We start from the raw sequence: 27,039 nt of genomic DNA, 5'->3' as shown, positions 1-27,039 counted from the left end.
TCTGGCTTCAAAAGCGTGGTCCTGATGATACTCTATATGGGAAACCCAAAAGAATCCACTCCCAAATTATTAGAAGTTATAGAGCAATTCAGTAACGTGGCGGGATACAAAATGAATGCTCAGAAATCAGTTGCATTTCTATACACGAATAATGAGACTGAAGAAAGAGAAATTAGGGAATCCATGCCATTTACAATAGCACCAAAAACCATACGTTACCTTGGAATTAACTTAACCAGAGACGTAAAGGATCTATATTCTAGAAACTATAAATCACTCTTGAAAGACATTGAGGAAGACACAAAAAGATGGAAAAATATTCCATGCTCATGGATCGGAAGAATTAACATAGTTAAGATGTCCATGCTACCCAGAGCAATCTACACTTTCAATGTTATCCCGATCAAAATACCAATGACATTTTTCAAAGAACTGGAACAAATAGTCCTTAAATTTGTATGGAACCAGAAAAGGCCTCGAATCGCCAAGGAAGTGTTGAAAAGGAAAAACAAAGCTGGGGGCATCACAATGCCGGATTTCGAGCTGTACTACAGAGCTGTGATCACAAAGACAGCATGGTACTGGCACAAAAACAGACACATAGACCAATGGAACAGAATAGAGAACCCAGAAATGGACCCTCGGCTCTTTGGGCAACTAATCTTTGATAAAGCAGGAAAAAACATCCGGTGGGAAAAAAGACAGTCTCTTCAATAAATGGTGCTGGGAATTGGACAGTTACATGCAAAAGAATGAAACTTGACCACTCTCTCACACCATACACAAAGATAAACTCCAAATGGATGAAAGACCTCGATGTGAGACAGGAATCCATCAAAATTCTAGAGGAGAACATAGGCAGCAACCTCTACGACATCGGCCAAAGCAACCTTTTCCATGACACATCCCCAAAGGCAAAAGAAACAAAAGATAAAATGAATTTATGGGACTTCATCAAGATTAAAAGTTTCTGCACATCCAAGGAAACAGTCAGAAAAACTAAGAGGCAGCCCACGGAATGGGAGAATATATTTGCAAATGACACTACAGATAAAGGACTGGTATCCAAGATCTACAAAGAACTTCTCAAACTCAATACACGAGAAACAAATAAACAAATCAAAAAATGGGCAGAAGATATGAACAGACACTTTTCCAATGAAGACATACAAATGGCTAACAGACACATGAAAAAATGTTCAAAATCATTAGCCATCAAGGAAATTCAAATCAAAACCACACTGAGATACCACCTTACGCCAGTTAGAATGGCAAAAATAGACAAGGCAAGAAACAACAATTGTTGGAGAGGATGTGGAGAAAGGGGATCCCTCCTACATTGTTGGTGGGAATGCAAGTTGGTACAGCCACTCTGGAAAACCGTGTGGAGGTCCCTTAAAAAGTTAAAAATTGAGCTACCCTATGATCCAGCCATTGCACTACTGGGTGTTTACCCCAAAGATACAGACGTAGTGAAGAGAAGGGCCATATGCACCCCAATGTTCATAGCAGCAATGTCCACAATAGCTAAATCGTGGAAGGAGCCGAGATGCCCTGCAACAGATGACTGGATTAAGAAGTTGTGGTCCATATATACAATGGAATATTACTCAGCAATCAGAAAGAATGAGTTCTCAACATTTGCTACAACATGGACGGCACTGGAGGAGATAATGCTTAGTGAAATAAGTCAAGCAGAGAAAGACAACTATCATATGATTTCTCTCATCTATGGAACATAAGAACTAGAATGATCAGTAGGGGAAGAAAGGGATAAAGAAAGGGGGGGTAATCAGAAGGGGGAATGAAACATGAGAGACTATGGACTATGAGAAACAAACTGAGGGCCTCAGAGGGGACGGGGGTGGGGGAATGGGATAGACCGGTGATGGGTAGTAAGGAGGGCACATATTGCATGGTGCACTGGGTGTTATACACAACTAATGAATCATCGAGCCTTACATCGAAAACCGGGGATGTACTGTATGGTGACTAACATAATATAATAAAAAATCATTATTAAAAAAAAAAAAAAAAGAAGTTGTGGTCCATATATACAATGGAATATTACTCAGCTATCAGAAAGAACGATTTCTCAACATTTGCTGCAACATGGACGGCACTGGAGGAGATAATGCTAAGTGAAATAAGTCAAGCAGAGAAAGACAACTATCATATGATTTCTCTCATCTATGGAACATAAGAACTAGGAAGATCGGTAGGGGAAGAAAGGGATAAAGAAAGGGGGGGTAATCAGAAGGGGGAATGAAGCATGAGAGACTATGGACTCTGAGAAACAAACTGAGGGCCTCAGAGGGGAGAGGGTGGGGGAATGGGATAGACTGGTGATGGGTAGTAAGGAGGGCACGTATTGCATGGTGCACTGGGTGCTGTACGCAACTAATGAATCATCGAACTTTACATCAGAAACCAGGGATGTACTGTATGGTGACTAACATAATATAATAAAAAAAACATTAAAAAAAAAAAAAGCGTGGTTCTGGGATTCTGTAACAGGGTACCTTAGCCTGGAGCATGTGGGCTGGGTGGCTTCCAAGCTGGGTCTCCAGGCTAGACGGTTCTATGTCTGCAGCTCTTATTCTGAGGAGCTGATGTAGAAGTGTGGACCCTGGGGTTTTGCCATGGTGATTTTTAACTTGGGGTGCCATGTTAGTGTTTCTGAGTCTAGCAAAACAGTCCAGTTAAGGGTGCCAATTCTAGAAGTTCTATCATGGGGCAGGAGGAGGTTCTGAGCTTGGGGTTCTATGCTGTGGGGCTTATAGAGAGGAGTTACTCTGGGCTTTTCCAGTGGAGGAGCTGGTGTGGGTGAGAGGCAGATGGACCTACCCAGCCTTGCCCAGCCCTGCTCACTCCTGAACCCATGCAGAGATTGTGGCCTTTTCCCCACACCACTAAGAGACCCTTAGCCAATGGGGCCCCAAACGCAGTGCTCATGTATTCCAGGAGCTGGGACAAGAAGGGAGGCCTGGAGAAAGAGGGGTTCTCAATGCCCTCAGGCTGGAAGGCATACCCCCCTGAGATTCCGGGAGAGGCACCACTGAACAAACTGCCACAGCCAGCATCAGGAACAGAGAGGGCAGCAACACACAAAGACCACACAGCACTTTTAGTTGATCCCAGCTACTGATCCCAGTCATGATAACCAAGGAGGCTGAACCCCACTCCTCACGATGTGTGCACGTGCGTGTACACACACACATGCACACACACACAAACATCCCACTGGGTCCCCAGCAATGACCATCAGAACCAAGAGTCTTTTCTGCCAACCTGATTAGCCTGACGAGAGCAGCCCTACCCAGTTAAGACGTGGGCTGAGCCAAGGCTGGGCCCCACAGGGGTCCTGAGACAGAGTAGGGAGGGCAAGGTTGAGGGACATCTTGGGTCCAGAGAACAAGAGATGTAGCCTAGCCCAGCCCACCCTCCAGGAAGCCCTAGGGAGCCCCGCCTGCCTCTTTGCCAGGGGCGACCTGAGTCAGAGCTCAGTGCACCCTCCTCGGTCTTTAGTATCAGCAGAGAGCAAGCCCTGAGTGCTGGCAGTCCTGCCGGGCAGCCCGATCCGAGGAAGCGCTGACCACTAGAGAGGTCTTATTTGAGAGTCATACATAGAAATGCTTGTTTCTCTGGAAAGCGCCCGATGTTTAAGGATAAAAATCATGGCTTTGTTTGTTGTATATCCCCAAATTCAGGACCAAGCCCACAGCAGGCACACAGGAAATGAATGAATGAATGAATGTACATTTCCTTTCTAATATCGTCACTGAAGGATCAACAGAGAAATTTATAGGAATGTTCTCTCTGCTGCGGTCAGAGCGACGCAGATAGCTCTGGACATCATTTGTGCTCTTAAAACCTTGTTCCGTTGATACAGAGGTACCCAGAATTCCATCCAGGATTTGGTCTGGGTTTTCTGCAGACACTTATTCGCCTTCTTCTAAGGTGACAGAACCTCCCAATATTCTTCTGAAGCCACCTCATAGCTAATTCTCTGAATTTCTATATATAAAATAAATCATTTAACAAAAAAAATCTGTATCTACAGTGTATGGAACAAAGAGAGATTTCAGAGCCCATTAACTCACAGAGATGGTATGTTACTGGGAGAATATGGGCTGTATAATTAAAAACAATTAAAATCCGATTATAAAAAGACAGTGGGCTTTACTGTCTGCCACCATCTCATTAATGGAAAGAAAACCAGTACCTTGAGTTTTTTTTTAAATTACTGTAAAATTATGAATTAGAACACCGCTCGACTGCTTCGTATTACTGATAAGATGAGGTAAAATATTCCTTGCAGAGAAATATTCCTTACAGACAACATAAGCCCTCCCCAGCTCAGAAATCTGCTGGGGGCACCTGGCGTCTTGGTGGCTGAGACACCTGAGGCAGGGAAGGAGGGGTCACTATGACAGCCAATGTGACAGTGGGTCCTTTCTGGAGACCCCAGTCCCAGTGTTTAGTGGTGCCTGGCTCTCATTGTCCTCTCTCTTCTGAACTCCTAGCAACTGAGAAGGGAAAACCAAGGAACCAGGAGGAGCACGCCCAGAGCTATGACGAAGGAAATCAGTGGTGATAAGCACCCCCATTAACTCACCTACCATGAGCCAGGAAAGAGTCCAGTTGGCTCTGCCAGCCCTCAGCATCTCCATGATTAAGGGCTGGTGTTGACTGGCTGGTTCTGGCTGCAGAGAAGCACCATCCAGGAAGACCTGAGAGAACGTTGGTGCCCAGGCCCTCCCCAGGCTTGTGGAATCAGGATCTCTGGGGACGGACCCTGGGCGCTGACACTCATCTGAGATCCCTGAGGGCTGCGTTTACACATCCCCAGCACAGTGGCGGGCACGGGGTCAACCCTTGGTAGACGTGGAAACAAGAAAGGAATGGGCACCTACTACGTGCATGTCCTCTTTCTATCCCGTTCCTTTGGACTTCATAAACAATTCTTCAAGTAGATGCGAGTATCACCACTTTACATACGAGGAAACAGAAGCTAAGAAACCTGAGGGAAAGTGCTGTGGATCACAAGCCAGCAAGAAACACAGGAGGAATTTAAGCCCAACCGGGTTACTGTCTAGTGTCAAAGGCCATTCCAGAACTTCCCATTATCCTTCCCCCATCCTCCCAACTTGGTCATTCAGAATTGGCCAGGAGCCTTCATGCGCCCCATGCTAGGCCAGAGGCTGGGGGAGGGACAGGGACAAACCAGAGCCAGGTACTGCGCTGTCCAAGTCTAGTGATGCCATCAGGCACTGGGGAGAGATCGGGGCACCAAATCCTCCTATGCCAGCCCCTTCTGGGGCCAAAGTACACTTGTAGGGTATGATTTCAGGGAAGTCCGGACCTGATGCCTGGCAGAATCTGAGTATCTAGGTAACTTTTGTGGCCCAGCTCACATCCCCGTAGCCCTCCTCTGGACTGTTGCTGGGGTGACTGGCTGCATGCAGGTATAACGGGGCAGCACCTCACCGCCCCTGCACCAGGGCCCCCCGCCCCCGCGGGCATGTAAGGCACCCACAGGAGCCCATCCAGCCAAGCAGCTGTACAAAGGTGGAACAGCTGGGGAGGGAACGCCCTTGGACCACCCCGACCACTGGCGAGTTGGCTGGTGGGTAAATACTCCCCTCTCCCTTCGCTGGGGGCACAATCCAAGAGCTAGTCTACACAGCTTCTTGGATGGTCCCGATGGGGAGAAGCCCCAGTTGCCAGTGACGAGCTCGGACTAGCTCTCTCTCCTTCCCTAGTTCACACTCCCTGTCCCTTTAGAGCACATTCCACAGTACACTGCCACACAGCTGCCTTTGTCTCAGGCTCTGGTTTGGGCTTGGGCAGGCGGGCCTCGGGCTTTGACATCTGCGAAGTGCAGGTACTCTTGTCATCAACAGTAGATGTCATCAAGAAAAAGGCCCAGCTTGGGTTGACAGGAGCAGAGAAGCCTGGGGCTACCTCACCTGCCAGAAGAAATCTGGGGCTCTTGGCCCTGCTCCCCCAGCCCAGCCGGGGGCGAGGTGGCATTCCCAGAAGAGCCTAGCAACCTGCCCCTCCTCCCCCTGCCCTCCACTCCCCCCAAACCATGGGTGACCAGGCAATTGTGGGCATGGAAAACAGGAGCCAGGCTATAGGGAAGGGCCACACTATGCAGAAATCCTGGAATTTCCAATAATGGCTCACTCAATCTCTAGGATCCTCAAGGACAAGCCCCCATCCTTGGCCCCTGGGACCAGAGCACAGAGGCCTACAAGGGCAGGGAGTAGAGGGACCTGACTGTCCTCTTGTGTTCCCCATCCTCCTGGATCGCTCCCCTCATGGCTCAAAGCCTAGATGTATGGCTCTGGGCCCCAACGTCTACAGCCTACACCCCCTGCCTGCCTCACGGGCTCGATCCCCAGAGCCTGGGCCACTTCTGCCAGGACCACAAAGAGGAAGCTCTAAGACCCTTGCAGACCTTGTCGGGCTCTCAGTACCCTCCTCCTCCACTTATGTGCAAAACCCTGGTCAGCTCCCTGATCCTGTCCTTTCACACACTTCTGAGCCTTTGCTCACACTCTTCCACCCGCTGGAATGCCTGCCTCCCTTTCTTCACCTGACCATCCCCCCATTCCCTACTTAAGACTTGGCTCGGGAGTCACTTCTTCCAGAAAGCCTCCCATGGTTGCTCCCAAGCCCAGGCTAGGTTAGACAGCACAGTGGTGCCACCCTGGGCTGGCTTCATTCTCCTGTGGCACAGATCACATTCTAAACCCATGTGTCTGTCCCTGCCACCCCAGCTCTGCGGCTGCTGCAGGCAGGATGGGCAGTGCGGAGCGCCGGGCCCTCATGGCTGGACACAGCCTGCCAGGGCTCTCCCACAGAATGGTCTCAGTGGGACTGGCCCACCTCACACCCCATAAGAAGGCTCATATTTCTTCCTCAACCCCCACCACCTGCTTTCTCCAGTGGAAGTTAATAATTTTAAAGTAATTAAGTCCAGCAAACCGTAACCGATTAAGTACGGACTGGCAGTGGCCAGCAGAGCCGCATGGCCTCACCTCTGCCTGGGCCTGTATTTGGATGGCAGCGGGGTGGGGCCTGATCCCAGGCCCGGCCTCCAGGGGCCTGACCACCCCGTGGCAGAGATAAACCTCTCCACGCAGCCAGCCGCCTAATGAGACTGTCGGGGGACCTCTTAACGAGATTAGGCAGGGCCGGAGCTCTGCCTCAATGGTGTGTGGAGGGTTTTTATTCAATTAGTCATTCAGAGGGGGGCAGACTCAGCCCAGGAGGCTGCAGGAGGCCTTGCCAAGAAGGCAGCCCACCGCTTCTCCACCCCCCCCCCAACTCCTAGTTCTGCTGTGGTGGCCCAGCCTCCAGGGGCAATGGCCCCACTGGGCAGAAGGGGGGGCAGAGCCAGTCCGGGGCATGGGGCAAGGCCGGATCTCTGGCTGCCAATCCAGGGCTCCTTCCCCCCTTGGAAGGAGCTCTCAGCACTGGCCACAAATGGGCCATTTGGAAAAGGGAGCAAAAACCCCAGGCCACAGTCAGTGTGGGGATAGAAAAGACAAGCCAGATAGGCAAGGCTGAGTCTAGGGCCAAAGGTATGGCTTGTAGCTACATAAAAAAGTGGGGGTCATGTGTGTAAGGCCAAGACTTAGTGCCCTGCTCCCTCCTGCAGAAAGGGCAGTCACATCCCACCCAGTGGACAGGAGAAGACCAAAGTCACCCCAGGCCCTGCCTCCTGTCAGGACTTGGAGGCGCTAAGGGAGGCCCAGGTCACACCATGCCCACAGGGACGCTCAGGACACTGGGGAGAAGGGGGCTTAGGTCTCAGATCCCCCTCCTACCTTCCCATTCCCCAGCCCTGACCCCACCAGGCTGGCCCCCACTCTTTTGTCACTGGCCAAAACCCATCCACAGATCACTCTGTCCTGTGTGCCCGAAACACCTGTCCTCCTCTCTCAAAGGCCCCTAGCCCACAGGCTGGCACAAGAGCCCCTCCCCCAGGAAACCTTCCTGAACCGCTCAGCCGCCAGCCTCCTCTCCTTCCCCACTCACCCATGGGCACACCGCAGAGCTCAAACCCTGGCTCCTTCCTCTCTGAACCCTGCCTGCCCCAAAGAGAGGTTTCCAATCAACATGGTCTAGGATCTCTTGGTATCCACTGTGTAGGGGGCCACCAGATGTGGTTCCAGGGCTTCCGGTCCGACCCCAATCCCAAGTGCCCTGTGGGCAGGAAGACTCTCAGGGCAGCAAAGAGAAAATGTGAGGGCCTGCTACTATGGGCCCAGCACCCTTCCTCCTCTTCAGGTGACACTACCATGTCTGCTCTACCCCTTTCCTCTTCACTCAGGGGCTGAAGCAGCCCCAGGCCTGGCCTATCAAGGCATCCCACTCCCTTGGCCCAGGACTGATTCCGGGAGGAGGCTACCCCCATGCCAGACCAAAGAGTGGCAATCCTGGGACACCTGTGAGGCTCTTATGAAGCAATCCCCCTCTTCCCATGGGCAGGGACAGTGGGGCTGGGCTGATGAGACATCAGCCCGCAGCAGCCCAGGGGCACTGAGTGGATGGGGCTGCCCGGGAAGGATGCCCACCCTGGCGAGGGGAGGGACCAGGATACAGAGATAGAAGCAGAGTCCTGGGGAAACCACTGGAACCCCTGAATCCAGCCATGCCTGAAGTTACACAACCTCTGGCCTTTGCCACTACATGGCCTGATAAATCTCCCTGTTTTGCTTAGGCCACTACAAGGGTTTGACACCCACGGGATTAGTATGGCTAATACAGAGGGTGATTTCAGACCCTCGACAGGTTACCCTGACCTGAGGTTAGGGTGTAGTTTTTCAGATGGTCCAGCTTAGAATTCCCACAAATGCACGGGGGCAACAACTTCCTTCCAGGCCACGAGAGGCAGAAACTCTCCCCAGACCCCAGGGCACCATGGCTCAGCCACCTTGCCCCAGTTCCAGCAGGGTCCGCAGGGCACACCTCTAGTAGGCCCCTGACAGGCTCCCCCAGGGAGGGGCTCTCGGAGGAGATGACCCCAGACCCACTCACCACTGGGGGCTCAGCCAGTCTGCAGGTGTGTGCCTGTGAGCTCAGCAGGACACACAGGTACGCACTCCCATGTGCGTTCACAGGCCCACACGTGTAGTGCCCGAGGGACAGTCAGAGAGGAGTTCGACACACTTGTTCCGGCTCTGCGTGTGCCTGGGAATCCCGAGATGCAGAGCTCATGGGGCCTGCACTCACAGACCTCACGGGAAGGACGCGATGGGAGGCACACAGGACAGGTGGCATCAAACAGGCAGCCCCGGCTGAGGGAGCAGACCAGCAGAAGAACCTCCACAGCCAAGACTGCAAGGTGATGGGGAGACGGAGGCACAGGGGCAAGCGGGTGGCCGCAGTCGGGAGAGAGCCAGGCCCTCTCTGCTGGTCCAGCAAGGGCACCAGGACACGCAGCAGGGACAAGGATGGACATCTGGCCAAGGCTAGACCATGAGGACCCGAATGCTGAGCACAGACATCATTCCACAGGCCGGGGGCCGGGAGCCTGGCCAGACATGAGCATCAGGAAGATGCCCTGGTGGGCTCTGAGGGGCTGGCCGCAGGTGCCTGGGCTGGTGTGCTCACTGAACCGTATGTACACGCGGTGTCCCAGAGGCAAGGGCAGGGCCCGGCAGGCACACAGTCCCCATGCAGCTGCATTTCCCCTGGAGCGCTCGCGATACTGATCAGTGCGTGCTGATACTCATCACAGACCTGCTGTCCTCCTTTTAATGAAGTTAATTTTCTTGGCAGGAGCTAAGTAGCCTGACACAGTCAGACCCCCTGAGCTGCACTTGGGCGGGCTTCTCCTGATGAGGTTTTGATCATTAACAACAGAGCTTCAGAGCCCCTCGGGCTCCTGCTCACCAGGAGGGTTCTAGCTCCTGCTTCCTCAGAGGCCAGTGTGGCAGGGGTGGCAGCTACGTCCCTGCAAATGCACCCCACTTACCAGTTCCTGGGGCACCCACCAAGGGGGTCAGCACTGCCCCTCCCCGCCAAGCTTGGAGCTGCCGCACGTACCCCCCAGCCCCCGGCCCCAGACCTGCAGTTCTTCCTCCCTCCCACAGCCCCTTCTCTTGCCTGAGCCTGGAACAGGCAGTGGTCAGGACAATACTATCATCCCCATTTCTCACAGGGGGAGACTGAGGCCAGGATGAATGGGCTCTCCAGCCCACCAGAGGATTCTCAGATGGGAGACAAGAATGACTTATCCAGGTTCTGTCTCACACCCCACCCCCTGACAGCCATCAGCCGACACAGCGCCCTACGGCCAGCACCTAGAGCCCAGGGCGAGCTTCTACTTCTCTGTGTAGCCCCCCTCCCTCTTTCTCTCCCCTCTCCTCCCCCACAGGCACACCTCAGGCCTACAAAAAGGGTGGGCAGGCCAATGGCCCTGAGCCCCTGACAGAGCAGCTCAGGTGCGAAAATACCTTCCCAAGACAGGGCCTCCAAAACTGTCTCCCACTCTAGCCGGTGACCACGAGAATCATTGTGACTGTACTCTTTGCACTGGGCCTCTGCACGCCCCGTGAAGGTGGCCATGGCCAGGGAGAGGCTATGCCATCGGCTCCTGTCTTTTCTTGCCAGGAGAAAGGTCTTCAAATCCAGAAGCTGACCATGAGGGAAGGGGCAGCACAAGTGGGCCTTGGGGGCTGCTACAAATGCAACACGTCCCCGGCCCCACAGGCCAGAGGACCCTCGTGGCCTCAAGGGTGAGGGTAGGACTATGAGCCTGCAGGGGCCTCAAAGAGCAGAGATTCCGTGTGTCTGTCCATCTCATCTGCCATTCAGGACTTGTACCGAGCACCCGTGACCAGCCGAGCACCAGGCTTGGCTCGGGGAACTCAGCAGTGAACAAGACAGACACTTCCCTGCCCTCATAGACCTGATGATGCTCAGAAATAAATTAGCAACATAATTGCAGGGGGAGAAGCACACGAAGAAGAAGGCTTTGATAGGTAATAATCGTGGCCCTACTGGGAGCCAAAGGGAGCCTCTCCAAGGAGGTGAGATCTGAGGTATAGCTAAAGGCACAGAAGGAACCTGTCATTCAAAGAGCCTTCCCGATGGTAGAAACAAATGTGTGCAAAGGCCCTGGGGCAGGAGCATGCTTCACCTGTTGGAGAGAGAGAAAGAAAGCCAACATGGCGGAAGCAGATAGGCCAAGAGGAGTGCAGCAGTGAGGCAGCTGAGGTCAGCCCTTGTCGGGGTGCTTGGGGGCTTGCATCTCTGGCAAGGGTCTGGATTTTATTCTAAGTACGGCAGGGAGCTATTGAAGGGTTTCAGCCAGAGAGGGAGGTGATTGGATTGATTTTTTTTCAAATAACTCTGGCTGCCACATGGACAGCAGCCTGCAGGGGAGGACAGAGGCAGGGAGCAGTGAGCAAGCGACCGCAGGGGTCCAGGCCGAGATGGCAGTGGAGGCGGAGAGAATCCACAGGCTGGGGATAAAGGCAGGGTCGTGTGCATAAGTGGAGGCTAGGCAAGGAACAGGAGACGGCTGGCTTGGCTAGCAAGCCTTCACATTTCCTAAGCAACCCCTGCTTAGCTTCACTCCTTGTATAATTCCCAGTGCTGCCCGGGTCGTCCTAAGATGACAGACATCCAGCCCTGGGCACAGATGTCAGGCATCGCGAGGTACCTCTGCTTCTTATCAGGCCATCACCGGGTAGTAGAACACCGCCAAGCCTGCCGCGTTCCTCCCCCCACCCCCTGCCCCGCACAGCCTGGGTGACTGCCCTCGAGGCTTCTATAGTGAAGGGAGGAGACACCCAAAAGGCCCCAGGCCCCAGCCGGCTCCAGCACACCGTAATTCCATGAAACCCGTACAAGAGAATGAGCATAGGGGCAGACACGGTGCCTGCGGCTGTGGCAGGTACAGAAAAGCAGCTGGCTAGTGGTTTGTCAGTGATCCTGCCTGATGAGACCCTGTGTCGCAGGGGTGCCGGTGAGTGACCCGGGATCAAGCGACAGAACAGAATGGGGAGCCACTGCTGGGTGTTTCTGAGTGAGTGAAGGCAGCAGGGGCCCCCTGTGAGCAGGCTTGGGCTGGGAGGGCGAGCGAATCCCTGGGAAACACGAGTGAAACTCACAAGGCTCTGAGCAAACTGAACTTAAAGGAGTTGGTAGAAAATGGCGTGCTGGGGTCAAATAGCCCACTGCACGAGCTCCGGGTGGGGGTCTCTGATGTGTCACCCCTTCTCGGGCGAAAGCCCTGGGGCTGGGGAACCAAAGGTCCCCCCAGAGCCCCAGCAGGAGGCAGTGCTGCTGGCCAGCGTACACTCGCACTTCGCTCCTACCAGCAGAGCATCTGGAACAATCAGAGATCGTCCCTCTCCCTCCGCGCTGGGCAGACAGCGTGAGCATAGCAGCTATGGCCCCTGCCTGCTGAGTACCTCTGTGGAACCAGGCACAGCTAAGTCCTCAACGGTCCTTACTTCACTTGGTCCTTAGGACAACCTGTGAAGGGAGATGCCGTCATCCCCATTTTACAGGGAGGAAAGCCGAGGTTCGCCACTTAAGTTCTTTGCTGAGGCACATCAAGGACGCCGTGTGTTAAGAGGGACACTGATAAATGGATGTATCCAAAAGAGAATCAGGTGGGAAAGAATCAGGCTCTGGGACGTGCAGCCTGATGACGTCTTGGGGGGGCCCAGTGACTGTCTTTCAACATTGAAAGGACTGAAGAAAGCCTCAGCTCAGCACAAAGGACAGTTCCAGATCAGAATCGTAGATCCTTCGAGGTGCAGGGACTTCATCTGACATGTGTGGCCCTGAGGCCCCGGGAGGGGCAGCGCTGGCCCAACTCCCTTGGTAAGTCCACCCAGGCTGGGTTGGCCCCCAGCCCGTCCCCTCCTGTCCTGTTTGCTCAGGCTGCCCTAACGAGGTGATCTCCACTGTGCCCAGGGACAGGACCACATATCTGGGTCCCTGATGTCCCACACACTGGGCGGCTCAGACAACAGACATTTACTTCCAGCAGTCTGGGGGCCGGGAAGTCCAAGATCCAGGTGCTGGCTGATTCAGTTCTTGGTGACAGAGCTCTCTTCCTGGCTTTTAGGTGGCCGCCTTCTTGCTTTATCATCACATGGCAGAGAGAGAGAGAAAGCAAGTTCTCTGGTCTCTTCTTATATCAGATCCCACCATAACGGCTCCACCCTCAAGACCTCATCTCAACCTAATCATCTCCCAAAAACCCTACTTCCAAATACCATCACATTGGGGGTTAAGGCTTCAGCCGATGAATCTTGGGGGGACCCAGGCAGTCCATGGCATCTCTGTACCTTCCCTGGCCTTGGCTTTGCATGCCCTCCTCCAGCTCTGGATACCAGAACCCTGTGATATCTGCTGACCCACATGGCTGGGACCCCAAGAGAGCCGCTCCCTGGGGTGTGCAGGCGAGCTGGCTTCCACCCTCAGCCCACTGACATGATGCCCAAGATGCCACAGTGGACGCCAACAATGGGGCAGGGCCCAGGCTGCTACCCACAGCCTGACCTAGCCAAGTCAAGCGGCCACAGCCACAATGACCATCCACTGGTGTGATCTCCAAGGTGCCCAGGGACAGGACCACATATCTGGGTCCATGATGTCCCCCATGAAGGAGGGGGAAATTATATTTATTGAATGTTCCCCATGAACGTCCCCGTCTTAGAGCTGAGGTTGTAATAGGGCACAAAAGAGACCAAGTCCCTCCCTTCCCACAGCCCACTGCCTCCAGGAGACAGCCCCAAACACAGGACAGTGAGGGCACGTGGCAGGGCCAGCCTCCTCTGGGCACTAGGGGCCTCCCCAGGGAGGCCACCTCTGAACTGAGACCTGAAGGAGGTCCAGGAGGAGGGCAAAGAGGGACAGGACTAGAGAAGCTCCAAGCAGCCGTGTCTGAACACGGGTGTCTGAAACACACGCACACATCCTCACAAGCACACATACCTGCACACACACACTCACACATGCACACACACGCATACGCACGTGTGCACGTGTACGTACTCACCCCACATGCACACATACACACACCCTATACAAGCACACGCACACACAGGGCAGGGGTGCTCTGCCTAGATTCCATGGGATGCCCGAGGACCTTCTCGGCACTGCCCACCACCCCGCCCTCCCCCAGAAGCGTGGCCATTATGCCTGCCTGTCCCCGGAGGAACCCTGGCCATAGGCGCCCTCTGCAGCCGCAGCTCAGCGCTGTGAGCCATGCAGTACCACGGGTCAGCCCTGGAGGGCTTTTATCAGGTACACAGGAGAAGCCCTGAGCCAGCCCCGTGCTGAGGCTCCAACTAGGGGCTCAGTGACAGGGAGACATGTCCCCTCAGGCTGGCAGCCTACAGGCCTCAGGGGCATCCCACGGGGTTGTTTGGACCACAAGAGCCCCAGGGAGAGGCAAGTGAGGGCAGGTGCCCTGGGAGACGACGGGGACTGCGAAGCAGCAGCATTTGATGTCTGCAGCCATGACAAGGAAGGACGGCAGCAAAACCTAGCTCTGAGCTAAGTCAGGGTCACCTCAGCTCCTGGCACCAGCCCCCTAAATGGATACCGCCAAGACAAACACAGGGAGCCCAGGCCAGGGCCTAGAAAATGGCCCTCCCTCTCTCGCCGTGCCTCTGGGTCCACAAACAAAAGGACAGAAGAAAGCCCCCAGCCCCAGTCCAGGAGCAGAGGCAAGGCAAGGCTCAAGATAGAGCAGGAGGAGCTCAGGGGAAGGAGACAGCTGGCCAGGCCAGGCCAAGGCCAGGTCTGCAGGGGCTCAGGCCATGTAGGACCAGCAAGCTCGAGGCATGACGAGAGTAAGGATGGTGTCCAGCCAGTAGGGCCCATGTCTCTGCCCTGACTAGGGAGTTGGTGGCGCCCAAGCAGGCCCAGAGACCAAGGGGTGTCATGTACTCTTGGCAGGGGCCCAGGACACAGGGAACACAGACGCCTACAGAGCACCCTAAGTGCCGCCCCACATACACTTAAGCCCAGCACAAGGCTGAGCACACCTCTGCTGGGCACCCCATGGACCGCTCTTGCCAAGAGCCTCCTTCCTGCCCGGCATACATCGCCTCTCTAGACCCAGCGACACGACGCCAAGAGAGCCCCACTTCGTAGGTACTGAAACTAAGGCTCAGAGAGGGCAAGCAACCTTTCAAGACCACACAGCTAATCCATCACAGAGCTGCGATTTGGACCCATACCTGCCTGACCCCTTTCCACCCGTACCGAGCAAGCAGGCTGGGCCAGTCAGGCTGCTCTGTGTGCTCGGAACAGCAAGGCTGCAGCAAGATTACAATAATGTGTGACAACAGTCTCCAGGGTCCCCGGGCTCCAGCCCATATAGATGGCTCCAACTAGCCTCCACAGGAGCCATGTGGCCCACACCAACCTGCTTCCCTGCCCTCCTGGGACACCCAGAAAGGCCAGACTCAGCACGAAGCTGCCCTGAGTGCTGCAGGGGCTGGGGGAGCCTTCCCAGCCCAGGTCAGGAAGTGGAAGGGAGCCAAGAGCCCCCTGGGACCACTCAGATTGCCAGTATAACCGCTATCCCTACCTCTCTGCTGGGGCCTTGGCTAGGCGGTTTGGTGCATTTCCTCACCTCTCTATTGTCATTCCCATCTTCCAGTTGAGGACACAGAGGTAACCTGCCCAGAGTCACACCGCAGAGCAGGGACAAGAACCTCAGTCTGTGAGTGAAAGCCCAAAGCTCCTTCTGCCCCCACCTTGACTTCTGGGCACCATGTCCATTCCCTCGTGGAGGAAGAGGAGGGCCAGGCTGAGTGCTGGCCAGGAACAGGTACGGGGCAGGGAGACATGGAGCTCCACTGAAGGACTGATACGAGGTCGACAGCACGGGCCAGCGTCTGACAGGAGGAGGGGGTGCAGCCTGGGCTGAGGACCACCCTGGGGCCCCAGCTGGCAGTCCCTGGCTTCACCTCCTGGGAGTCTGCCTCGCCCACAGCTTGGACCCAGAAACAAACAGAAAAGGGCCACCTAATCACCGCCCAGCTACCCTGCCTGTGCTTCAGTCCCAGAAGGGAGAAACATGGGTCTTTCTCTTCCCAACTCATGGCCATTGGCCAGAAAACTGGTTGTTTATAGGTTGGAAGGAAGGTCTTTAGAGAACCCAGCTGATGGGATATTGGACACAGACCCAGCTGCCTTCCTGGGCCCCGTGCCTGTCGAAAAGGCCAGACCCCAGAGAAAGGGACTGTCGCAGGCCAGCCCAGAGCAGCAATGAGTCTCTGCCCTAGCCCAAAGCTGTAGGGAGAGAGAGCTGCCACCATGTGGGATGGCAGGGGCGAAGGCAGGGGGGACTCTGCGAGAAGAACAGCACCGGGGGGGTGGGGGGGCCTGCCGAGGTCATGGGCAGCACTGACTTGCTGCAGTCTGCCCGCGGGGCTCCCTGGGGGTGGGCCCAGCAATGACCAGGCCTGGATGCCCATCTTCACCTCACCACTTAGGAAGCAGTTGGCCCGAGTCTTCTGAGGCTGCACCTGTCCCATCCGTAGCTTACAGAGGACAAGGCTGGTAGACACAAGACTGGCTCTCTTTTGAGAGTCCAGTGGGGGCTGGGAACCCAAGCTTCCTGACTTCCCACACACACACTGAAGCCCAGAGCCTTCCAGAGCGGAGGGACAAGTAAATGAGTGGGCACAAGAGAAGTGATAAGAGCCATGGCTTTGGCCCAACCAGGATCCCATACCTAAAACTGTTTTGGGTTTTTTGTTTCTCTGTTGTTGTTTTAATGAGTCACCAAGGAAATGGGAGGACATGAGTAAGTATTTCTGTCATTCACCAAATATTTCTAGTTGTCCCTCCTTCCGGGCACATAGTAGGACTGTGCTTCTTGGATCCTTTGTGACTAGCTGGGAACACATGACTAGTTTTGGCCAATAAGCTATACAGCAGAAGGGACACATGTCCCCTCTGGGCTGAGACCCTCCAGAGCTCTCTTTCCATGTGGCACAGCAACTGGCAATATTCAAGCTGAGTGGCCACTATGAGCCAAACTCCACAGTGACCAATGATGGACATGCAGCACGAGCAGGAGATAAATTTTTGTGATGTTAAGCCGCTGAGACAGTGGGACTATTTGTTACTACGGCATAACTTAGTCTTCCTAGCTGATACAAGGGAACCACAGAACAAAACCAGGAGGCAGGAACCTGGGTAGCCAAATCTAAAAAGATTCACATCCAGGCATCAGACTGGATTATAAATGGCTTAGGAATAAGCAACGCAGACTAAATGCTCCCAGTTTTTAGGTGACAGCATGTTCTGGCAGCGAAAAGGCCAGTAAAGAAGGAAGACGGCTACTAAAAGGGACAAAGCGAGAGGATTTTTGCCCTCGCAACTACACGAATTTGGAAAGAGTCTACCTGCCCTTATAAGATATAGCTCTGGGACGGTCTTAGCTATCTTCCACAAGAAACCTGGAGAAATGGCCCCAACATGCTGCTCCAGATGGGAAGGTTGTTAAAGCTCCCAGGTCACCAGGAAAGGGAATAGCAGCAGCTCGGAGGCAGCAAGAGGACAGATGTCTCACTAGGACCCACGTGCCTCCAACCCAAATGCCTGGCATTAAGTGCCCATCTATTTGCTGCCCATTAAGGCCAACCACCCAATCTGGGGGTAAAGCCATGGCATTAGGAATACTAAAAGGAAGCCTCTAGAAACCAAAATATGAAGCTGTGGGTGAGGCAAGAATATAGTCTATAAAGTAAGAGTGTGTGTGCACGTGTGTGTATACATGCATGTTTGCACACCCAGGAGTGACCCTAGAATGAAGGAGAGCTCTGGAGCCTGGGAGCTCAGCTGAGGGAGGATGGCGGCCACTCCTTTACACAGCCACAGGCTGGTAAGCAATCCAGAGGGGGGACTGGATGGCTCCCTGTCCCCAGCCGTCATCACCACCTGCAGCCACAGCCACAGCCACGGCCATCTTCCAGCATGAAACCTTGCTAGCGGCAGCCCCTGCGGGGCCAGGAAGAGCGCTGGGCAGCAGCCAAGTAAGACGGACTCTGCCAAGGCCCCGCCTGGGGCTCTAGGTGGACACAGTGGACGAGGTGAGGGAGGAGGAGGGTTTGAAGAGCCTGCCCAGACAGAAAAGGAGGTACGGGCCTGCGTGGTGGCACGTGCATGGGCCTTACAGTCTGGCTCTTCAAAAAGCAGATTCCTCTGGGAAACTCCTCAGGCTCCAGCAGCTTCCAGGCCCAGGGAAGGACGCCGATGCTTCACTGAAGCGTGCGGGTAAGTGTGTAGAGGCCTACCGGCTTACAGCATGCCATCTCCAGAGCAAGCCTGGGACACATGGACACATGGCCATCAGTCCCACGTGACTCTAGCGGGTCTGGCTAAGACCAGAGGAGGCCACCCGTCAGCAGGCGAACAGTCAACCGTGCAGAACACGGGGAAGAGGGGACAACATGCACTGGCTATGAGGGGCACTGACAGGTGTGCCAACGTGCCCGCAAGGATGCCCGCGTCCTCATCCCCGCAACTGTGACCATGTTAGGCTTTGTGTCCGAGAGTTAAGGCCGCAGAGGGGATTAAGGTTGCTCAGCAGCTAACTGTAAGGTAGGGAGGTTATCCAGGTGGGCCTGGTGAGATCACAAGGGTCTTGGGGAGAGGGAGGAAGGAGAGTCAGAGGCGACGAAGGCAATGGGAGAACAGAGGAGAGATCAGAGTGACACCCTGTGAGAGGGACCCTGCCCACCATCGCCGGCGGAAGACAGAGGAAGGGGTCCAGGAGCTGCGGAGGGTAGGCTGCCTCTGGAAGCTGAAAAAGTGAGAGATTGGATCCTCTCCTAGAGCCTTCACTTCAGAAGGAATCAACGCCGCCGACCCCTGGACTTTAGCCCAGTGAGACCTATATCAGGCTTCTGACCTGCAGAATCGTGAGATGATAAATTTCCATTTCTAACCAACTAAATTTGTGGCAAAATTTGTCTCAGCACCCAGGGGGAAATTAATACAGCCGAGTGGATGGGAAGGATGGCGCGGGCCTATAGGCGTCTTCATAATGTCACTAACATCACATCGGGAAGACCCTGCCAGTGTCTCCAGGGCAGGGACCAAAGGAGCCCCTCCCTGAGAGAAGGGGGTCTGCCAGCAGGTAGAAAGGATTCGGCCTGACCGGCCATATCCTTCTGAATGGAAGCCAAGGAAGATATGAGAGGCATCAAAGCTCAGGGAGAGAGACCTTCTGGCAGAATGTCTAGATACCAGCAGGCACATGAGGGGCAGGGTGACCCCCAGGAGGGACCAGTATAAAATGGCCAGACCGCCAGATGGGCACCAACAAGCTCACTGCCTTTTATTCTCATTTTACTTCACTGTCTTGCTTTATTCTATGAACACCAAGCTATACTTGGGAAATTTTTACCCTGTCTTCCTAAAACACTTTTGTGCTTATTGTAACTAAAAGGAATATTGTCTCACATATGTTTCTTTTTCCTTCCTCTTCCCTAAATTGTTATCTTTCCACTCTGTGACAGATATGTCTACAGTATAACCAATAACCCAAGTCTTTTACTTACAGTACAAGATAACACTGTGAACAGAGAAGACTCCTGTTCAGCCGGTTCTTTTATGCATTTACACATTTATATAATCTTCTCCTTCGGCAAACACTTTAGAACGATATGGAATTTTTTTATTTCACAAATTAGTATTTCTTCTAGTACCCAGAAGGCAAATTCTCACTGTTAAGATGGACTTTGCCAACTAAATCTAAGACACAACATTTTAAATAACACTTCAGTGTCAGTGTTTGCTAACTTTAAATCCTCATCAAACGCATTTTATTAAATGTGACCCATTCTTTTACACCAACTGACCAATGTCTCAAAAGGTGGTCTGTCGGGAGCTTGTACAAGATCAGTGTGAAGAAATTGTAGGTATAAATCTCAGGACCAACAAATCAAAGCCGAGTCTCTTGTTCTCTTCAGTGATACTTAAGCATATCTCAGCATATAAATGATTCCATTTTTTAAAAAATAAATTGTCTTGAATATCGTAAAATATATGCAGCCGCTAACAGTAGCGTTTACACGTACTTTGCAACGATTTCAGAAAAAAACCAATAAGACGTTAAAGGAAAAAAAAAAAAGAAAAAACAGGCTATCCAGCTAAACAGAACAGGAGCTCTCAGCACTTAGAAAATACAGTTGAGTGAAAAAAAGACTAGAAGGAACTAACTGGTAAAATCCTGAACGATTTCTGATCTGCCTCGTGATGCTTTCCTGTACCTTCCACGTTTTATATAGTGAGCATGCACAGCCCTTTCCTTTTCTACATTTTTTAATTGATCCATGCTCACTGTAGCAATGCATTTCTTTTATAATCGGGGGGGCGGTTAGCAAAATGTTGAAAATGAAAAGGTCAGAGAGAGTCTGCTCTCAAGGAATTCACCAGCTTACAAAATGATGCAGCTGGAGATATCAACAGCCTCGAGAGAAGCTGAGATGGATTCACAGTTGGGTCAAGGGACAAAGAGGGAATTCGTGTTTACTGAACACCTACCATGGGCCTTCTGTAGACACTTTGTACATGTCTCATCTCATTTAATCCTCACGATAATCCCACTTGCCAGATATTATGGTTGGTCCCTTTTAATAGATACGTGAACAGAAGCTCAAAGCAGGGCTGGGACACCCCACAGGATCACACTACCCATGAGGCAAGACGAATGTGAACCTGGTTTCTCGGGCTCCAGCAACCAAGCTTTTGTCCCTGCACGGTGCTGCCGCTCTGGCCAAAGTGGAGAGAACATCACCCCAAACCCAAACCCACGAGGGGTCCATTGGAAGCTTGTCCAGGCCACGACGGAGACTGAACCCCAGTGCGCCTTTGCCCTCCACCTGTGCCCACTCTCCACCAAGAAGTCCTTTCCTTTCCCCCCCAAACTTACCACCCATGGCCAGCTGTAATGACTGCCCAGGCCCAGAGGAGAGAGAGAAGATATCCACCAAGCAGGACCACACCACAAGATGGACAGCATCCCGGAGCACAGAAGGAAGGACACGCAGAGAGCTGAGTGCCAGCCCAGCGGAGCCCCAGGCTAGGGAAAAGGAGCCTCTGAGCACTGCTGTGCACTCCATGAGGCCCTTGAGGGGATGGCTGCTCCTGTCCCTTGTAGACATCCAAGGACTGTGCAAGGTCATGGGATAACGATGTGGATTTCTGCCCACACGGCTCATCAGTTGAAAGCACGTGCCAGCCTTAACCAGCACACACTCTCTGGGCAGCAGGCAGCCCAGCAACACCTGGCCAGTATCCTTCTACCCGGATGGCTTCGGATGTCCCTCAGTCACCAGAATCCAACTCCCTACTTCTGGATGGGTACACACACTGCCTCTCACACCCTCTGAGGTTGTCAGCCTGCCATCCCTGCAGCCTGAGCTATTTTTCCAATCATAAAAATAGAGGAACTGAGATCCAGAAAAGCAAGATGTCAACCAGAAAAGGCCCCCGGATGGAGCCCTGTGTCTCCAGGACAAATGTACACTGGGGCCTAAAGGTTGAATGGCCCACAGGTGTGTTTCATTGGGCTTGGACTGTGTTGTTTAAATTGCTTGATTAGCTGACAACAGTTAGAAATCAGATTTGACATCAAAGTCCAGATTTGGGGCTCCTCTCAAAAAAAAAAATCAGCACATCTATAACACTAGGATTTTCATTCCCAAATGGCAAAATCGTCTAAAGCTGTGTAACAGCTGCTCCTTTTAACAGCGATGACCTCTCCAGACCCCACGCTCCAGGCCCTGCAGAGTCCAGCTGCCCGGTTGGCCTACGTCTGTTACCTGCCTGAGACTGTAACCCTGGGCAAGGGCAGTATCTTCACTCCCTGGGGACCTGCTGATGGGGGGGGGGGGAGGTGTTGGGCATCATTCAGGAGCAAAATGAACAAGCACAGAATACTCCACAGGGCAGAGGGGAAGTCAAAGGAACAAGGTATGTCAACGGGGGATGTGGAAGAGCCAAAACGGCATGTGGAAAACACAGACAGGATCTCCACCAAGCCGTGAGCCCCTGAGCGCAAGAAATGCATATGCCCACCTGTGTCCTCAACTCCCAAGCACAAAGAATGTCTGTCCACAGAGACAAATGTATGGAAACAGTGTCAAGGGAGCAGGAGACACTGCAAAAATTGTGACATGTAACTAGGTAAGTCTGTGTTACCCTGATCCCCACCCCAGGTAGGATCACTCCTGCCCAAGGAGGCCCCACTCTCCCTGGCTGGAGTCCACACCAAGCACTTGCAAGGTGGTATGAGGAGGGTACACAGAAAAGAAGTCCAGGTGTGGGCCATGTTGGGGCAGGGACTGCTGATAGGCTACTCAGACACGAAAGGTCAGGGATTCCCCCTCCCATACCTCAATGGACATCAGACAATGGACATCCGCCCAGGCTTGAAGCAGCAGTCCCCATAATAGGCAACACCAGTCTCACCCCACTCGCAACTACTCCAAAAACATACTCAGAACTCCAGGTGTGTACACCCACCCCCAGGGTCACAGCCAGGCCTTCCCCTCCTCTCCTGCACCAAGAATGGGAGATTCCCAAAGCCCTCCTTCTAGCACAAAATTGTCCCCAGAACCAGCACGGACCTTCTGGACACAGATCAGAGCCTTCACTGACTCACCCTACCTTGCAGGGACCCAGGAGCCAGCAGCCAGCATATAACCCAAAGGCAGCAGAAGGACTCTGGGCTCAGTGACCAGGGGAATGGGGGTGAGGGATGGGAGAGCTGGCCTGGAACCCTGAGCCGGCCCACTTCCTCCCTATACCCACTGTTCTGTCAGTCCCTCCTGGCAGGAATCCCTGCATCCAGTGCCACCAGCTGTGCCCCCCTATCCTCACACTCCTGGGCAAGGGCCTCTGAGTCAACCGATGGATATGGGGAGCAAGTCAAAGGAGAGGAAAAGGTACCTGGGCTAGGCAGATGCCAGGGGTGTGGAAAGAGCCTTAGGCCCTGACCACGAAGGTGGCTGGCAGTATGCGGGAGGAACTCGGGTATCAGACCCCAGCCTCGAGCCAGGTGACAGGGAAGGGAAAGAGAAGCAAGGGGAACACAGAGGCTGCGCTATGGCGAACGCCCGCGCTGCGCACCTGTTGCCCCCGCCGGCGGGTCCGACCCGAGGCTGAGGCTCCCGGCCTCGGCTGCAGCTGGCGCACATTCGGACTCGGATTCCCCGAAGCCGGCCCGGCCCAACTCCTCTCCTTTCCTGGTCAAACAGCGCCCACCTCCGGCCCAGGCGACAGCGCCTCCGCCCGCGGCAGGGACAGCGAGAGAGAAACCGGCTCCTCCGAGCCGGGAGGAGGAGCACGGCAGAGACACGCGCGGCTGAGGCACTGAGTGGCCGCGGGGCGCGAAATGCCGCGCGAATCGGGTTGTGCTGCGGAGAGGGGAGACCGAGGGCTGGCGCGCCAGGCGCTCCTCGCTTGGGAACGAGAAAGACCCCGGCCCTTCGAGGTCAGGGGCGCTGCACCGACGCAGGTACCCGACACTCAGACACGCCCACCCACAAACACTCAAGAAACAAAGACGGCCCTGAGCCACACACGCCTGCGCGGGCAGCGCGGGGCTCATACACGCACCCACCGAGCTGGAAGAGAAGGGCTCAAGCTCGCGACACGCCCCGCAAGGAGCCCAGCTCGCGGCGCTCCCAAGCTCTCCGCTCCAGCTCTCCGGCGCAGAGCACTCCCGGCGCCACCGATTGGTGGGTCGGGGAGGACGCGCGCACCGTGCGTGGCACCGCAGCTGCCCAGGCGCACAGGGGGCTCAGGGCGGCCGAGCCCGTCGCAACCCCATGGGTCTCCAAGCCGCCTGGCATGCCGCGGCCCTGTTAGCCCTGGGCGCCGTGGCAGCTCACCTTCCTGCACCGCCTGGAACGGGTTGTTGGCCTCGATGACCTTGATGGAGTATGTGATCTTCTCGCTCTGCAGGATGTCATCGTTGAGGCTCAGGTCCGATACGGCCAGCTGGAACACCCTATCGTCCTTGGCCGCGTTCTCCTCGAAGATGGCACCTGGAGGAGAAGAGGGGTCAAGACCCGGCCTAAAGAGGAGCTCTCCCTCCCCACCCCACCCCCACCCTCGTCTTGGCCCTCGGGTCAGGGCGCTGGCAGGTTAGCGGGTTGTCTGGTGGAAGTTTGAGACTGGGGTTTCAGCTTGACAAGATAGTTTAAGGCTTTCTTCGGTCAACCAGAACAGGAATGTGTCCCCCACACACAGCGCACATGTGCACACAGTTGACATGAGTTACACATGCACATCGCACATGCTGCCACCAAGTCACACACGTGTTTTGCAACCAAGCCACCTCATGTCCCAGCCATACCCCACACAACGGACTGAGCCAAGCTGGGGTGGCCTCAGGCAGCACCCAAATGCCCTGATATGGCCCCATGAATCCCATCGCAGGAGCCAGAAAGTTCCCCGCAGGGCAATGTCCCCAGCCCAATCCCAAGATGGAATGATGTCTTCTTTCTGCCCTGAGATCCCCCTTTGAGAGAAGCTGAGCAAGCAGTTCCCCAGTGAGTTTGCTGCACCTGCGGGCTTATTTACGCAGGGGCTTTGGAAGACCGGCAGGTCAGTCCCAGCCTGGCTCCCTGAGCTCCACCTCCTGCTCTCCATCCCTCCCCGCTTCTTCTTCCTGCGTGTATGTGGGAGGAGAGGGAAGTGTACCCTAGACCCCTTGCCTTCAGACCCAGCGGGGCTGAGGAGCTCAAAAGATACCGCTCTTGAGAGGGCCTTCTAGAATCGCGAACATCTCCAGGGCTGCCTCTGGCTGGCCCTTTACGCGCTTAGCACCGCCTTGGCCGACTCTGCGCTTCCAGCTGAGATCAGTCCGATTCTCCAGAACCTGGCCCTGCAGCCTGGGTAACTCAGGAGTCTTCCCCCACCCTCGCCAGGCCCCGAGGGTCCCCACAGTCCCAGGGCTGGGCCCGATGATCCCCCGAGCTCCGGACTGGGCGGGAGGAGGGAGGCCCCGGTTCCACGTTACACCCAGAGCCGCAATGCTGACCGCGAGACCCGAGCCCCCCTCCCCCCGAGAGGGAAGCAGGTTTGGCGCCCGGCCCCTGCGGGGGGCGTTGCAGCTCACCAAGCCTAGGCCTAGTCCCTCACCACCCCTCCCCACCCCCAACCCCCCGCCCCGCCTGTCCCATCATCCCTGCCTTCTCACACCTCCCAACCCCCAGTTTCTCTGTGCTCGCTGGTCTTTCCCAACTTCCGGAAAGGCGACTGCAGAGGGGCTCCCCCAAAGCAACCGCTCTCAGGCCCCCAACCCGGCCCAACTTCCTGGGATTCCTCCCCTGTTGCCACCAACTCCCACACACTCCCCTTCCGCGCGCCCCCTCCTCTCCTCTATCTCATCTTCTCACCCGGTTCTCTCCCTCCATCCATCTCTTCCCGCTCAGCGCGCACACACACTCCTCCCCACCCCCCGCCGCCCACGCTCCTTCCCCCGGCTCCCACCACCTGGACCGTCTGCCGGCCCCCAAGACTTGGACCACGGGAAACTCTGGGACTGTCCAGGATTGGGCTGCTGTCGCCACAACCAGATACACAAACACCCACACATATACCGAGAGATACACAGACACACACCGAGGAAACAGGCAGACACTGTGTCCACTCTAACAGGCTGACAGTCGTGCACGCACCAACACAGGCTCAGATGGACCCACACATCCCAACGGCCTCTCTCAGTGACACCAACACGGTGCCAGGCGCACACACAGTGATACACGCTGACAACACCCACCCACCCACATTCACACACGGTTCCTGTCGGGCCTCTTTGATCCTGCCCTGCCAACTTGGCGAGACCCAGGGCCGTGTCCGCCCCCTACCCCCCGCTGCTCCGAGCACGCCGACGGCCCAGCCAGGGGCGCGGGTCTGGACGCGCGTCCAGTACCGGGTTCCCCGTAGCCGCGGCCCTAAGTGTCGGCAGAGGCCGCAGGGATTGGAGCCCCGGGGAGCGGCGAAGAGCCCGCGGGAGCGCGGCGCGGCCCCTGCACAGCTCCTCCGCGGGGCGGCGCGGCGCGGCCCTTCAGGGGAGCACCGCCCGCCGAGCCCCTCGGCCCGGGGAACCGCCAAGTTTGGACGCCGCGCACCCCCCCCCCCACGCCGCTGGGGCCCCCGCCCAGCCTCGGCCCGACCGCCCGCCGCGCTCACCGATGTGGATGATGGAGTCGGCCCGCACCGACACGCACTGGCATATCCAGGGGAGAAGCCACAGCGTCAGCGCTTCCATGTCCCCCGGGCGCGCGGCTCATCCGCCCGGGCCCGGGGCGAGGCCGAGGGCAGCGCGGAGCGGGGAGGCGCCGGTCCGGGTGCAGTCCCGGGCCGCTCCCCGGGAGAGCCGAGCCCGCCCGTGCGTCTTCTCCCGCGCGCCCGCCCCTGCGCCCTGCGCCCGCCCCAGCCCAGCCCAGCCCAGCGCGGTCGGGCTCCCGCTCCCGCTCTGGTGGTGGCTGCGGCGGCGCTGGCAGCCCGAGCCGAGGCCGGTGAGGCGGGGGCGGCCCGCGGCGGCGGCGGCAGCGCTTCCCGCGGCTCGGGCGGCTTCGGAGGCGGCGGAGGCGGTGGCGGCGGCGGCCGGGCCGGCGCGGCGGCTCCGGGCTCGCTGTGTGTCTGAGCCCCGGCGAGGAGCGAACTGCGGAGGACGCCCCCTCCCCTCCCCCTCCCCCTCGGCTCCGCTCCCGCTCCCCTCCCTGCCCGCCTCCCTCCCCTCCGCCCTCCTCTCGGCCACGTGACTGCGGAGCCTCAGCCTCGCCGCCAGGCGCTCGCCCGCTCACGGCTCGGAGGGGGCCCCCGGTGCTCCGCGCTCCGGGTCCGGGGGACACTCGGGGGCCGGCATGGCAGCGGGGACCAGCCGAGTCTGCGACGCGCAGAGACTTGGCGGCCCTGGGTCTTGCGCCCACCGTCCTCCGGGGGCAGGAGGATGAAGAAGGGTCGGCTACCGACTGCCCTCGGGGGATCCCGGAGCGCCCGCCGACCTCA

The 27,039-nt window shown here is 55.7% G+C and overlaps 1 protein-coding gene across 1 annotated transcript in view; it reads right to left on the bottom strand.

The window, feature by feature from the left end:
• GRID1 (glutamate ionotropic receptor delta type subunit 1) overlaps positions 1-26,380 on the bottom strand; it is a 685,250-nt gene extending 658,870 nt beyond the window's left edge. Inside the window, exons 1-2 of the mRNA XM_045783660.2 lie at positions 26,218-26,380; positions 23,910-24,065 (exon numbers count right to left, since the gene is read on the bottom strand). Of these exons, the coding sequence (XP_045639616.2) occupies positions 23,910-24,065; positions 26,218-26,296 (235 nt within the window). The 5' untranslated portion in view covers positions 26,297-26,380. The remainder of the gene's footprint in view (positions 1-23,909; positions 24,066-26,217) is intronic.
• Between the last annotated feature and the right edge of the window lie 659 nt (positions 26,381-27,039).

Source organism: Ursus americanus, chromosome 6 (assembly GCF_024610735.1).
Source record: "Ursus americanus isolate L20-20 chromosome 6, mUrsAme1.1.p, whole genome shotgun sequence".
Lineage (NCBI taxonomy): Eukaryota > Metazoa > Chordata > Mammalia > Carnivora > Ursidae > Ursus > Ursus americanus.
Note: the sequence above shows the minus strand (reverse complement) of the source record. Positions and strands in the feature narration are given on the sequence as shown.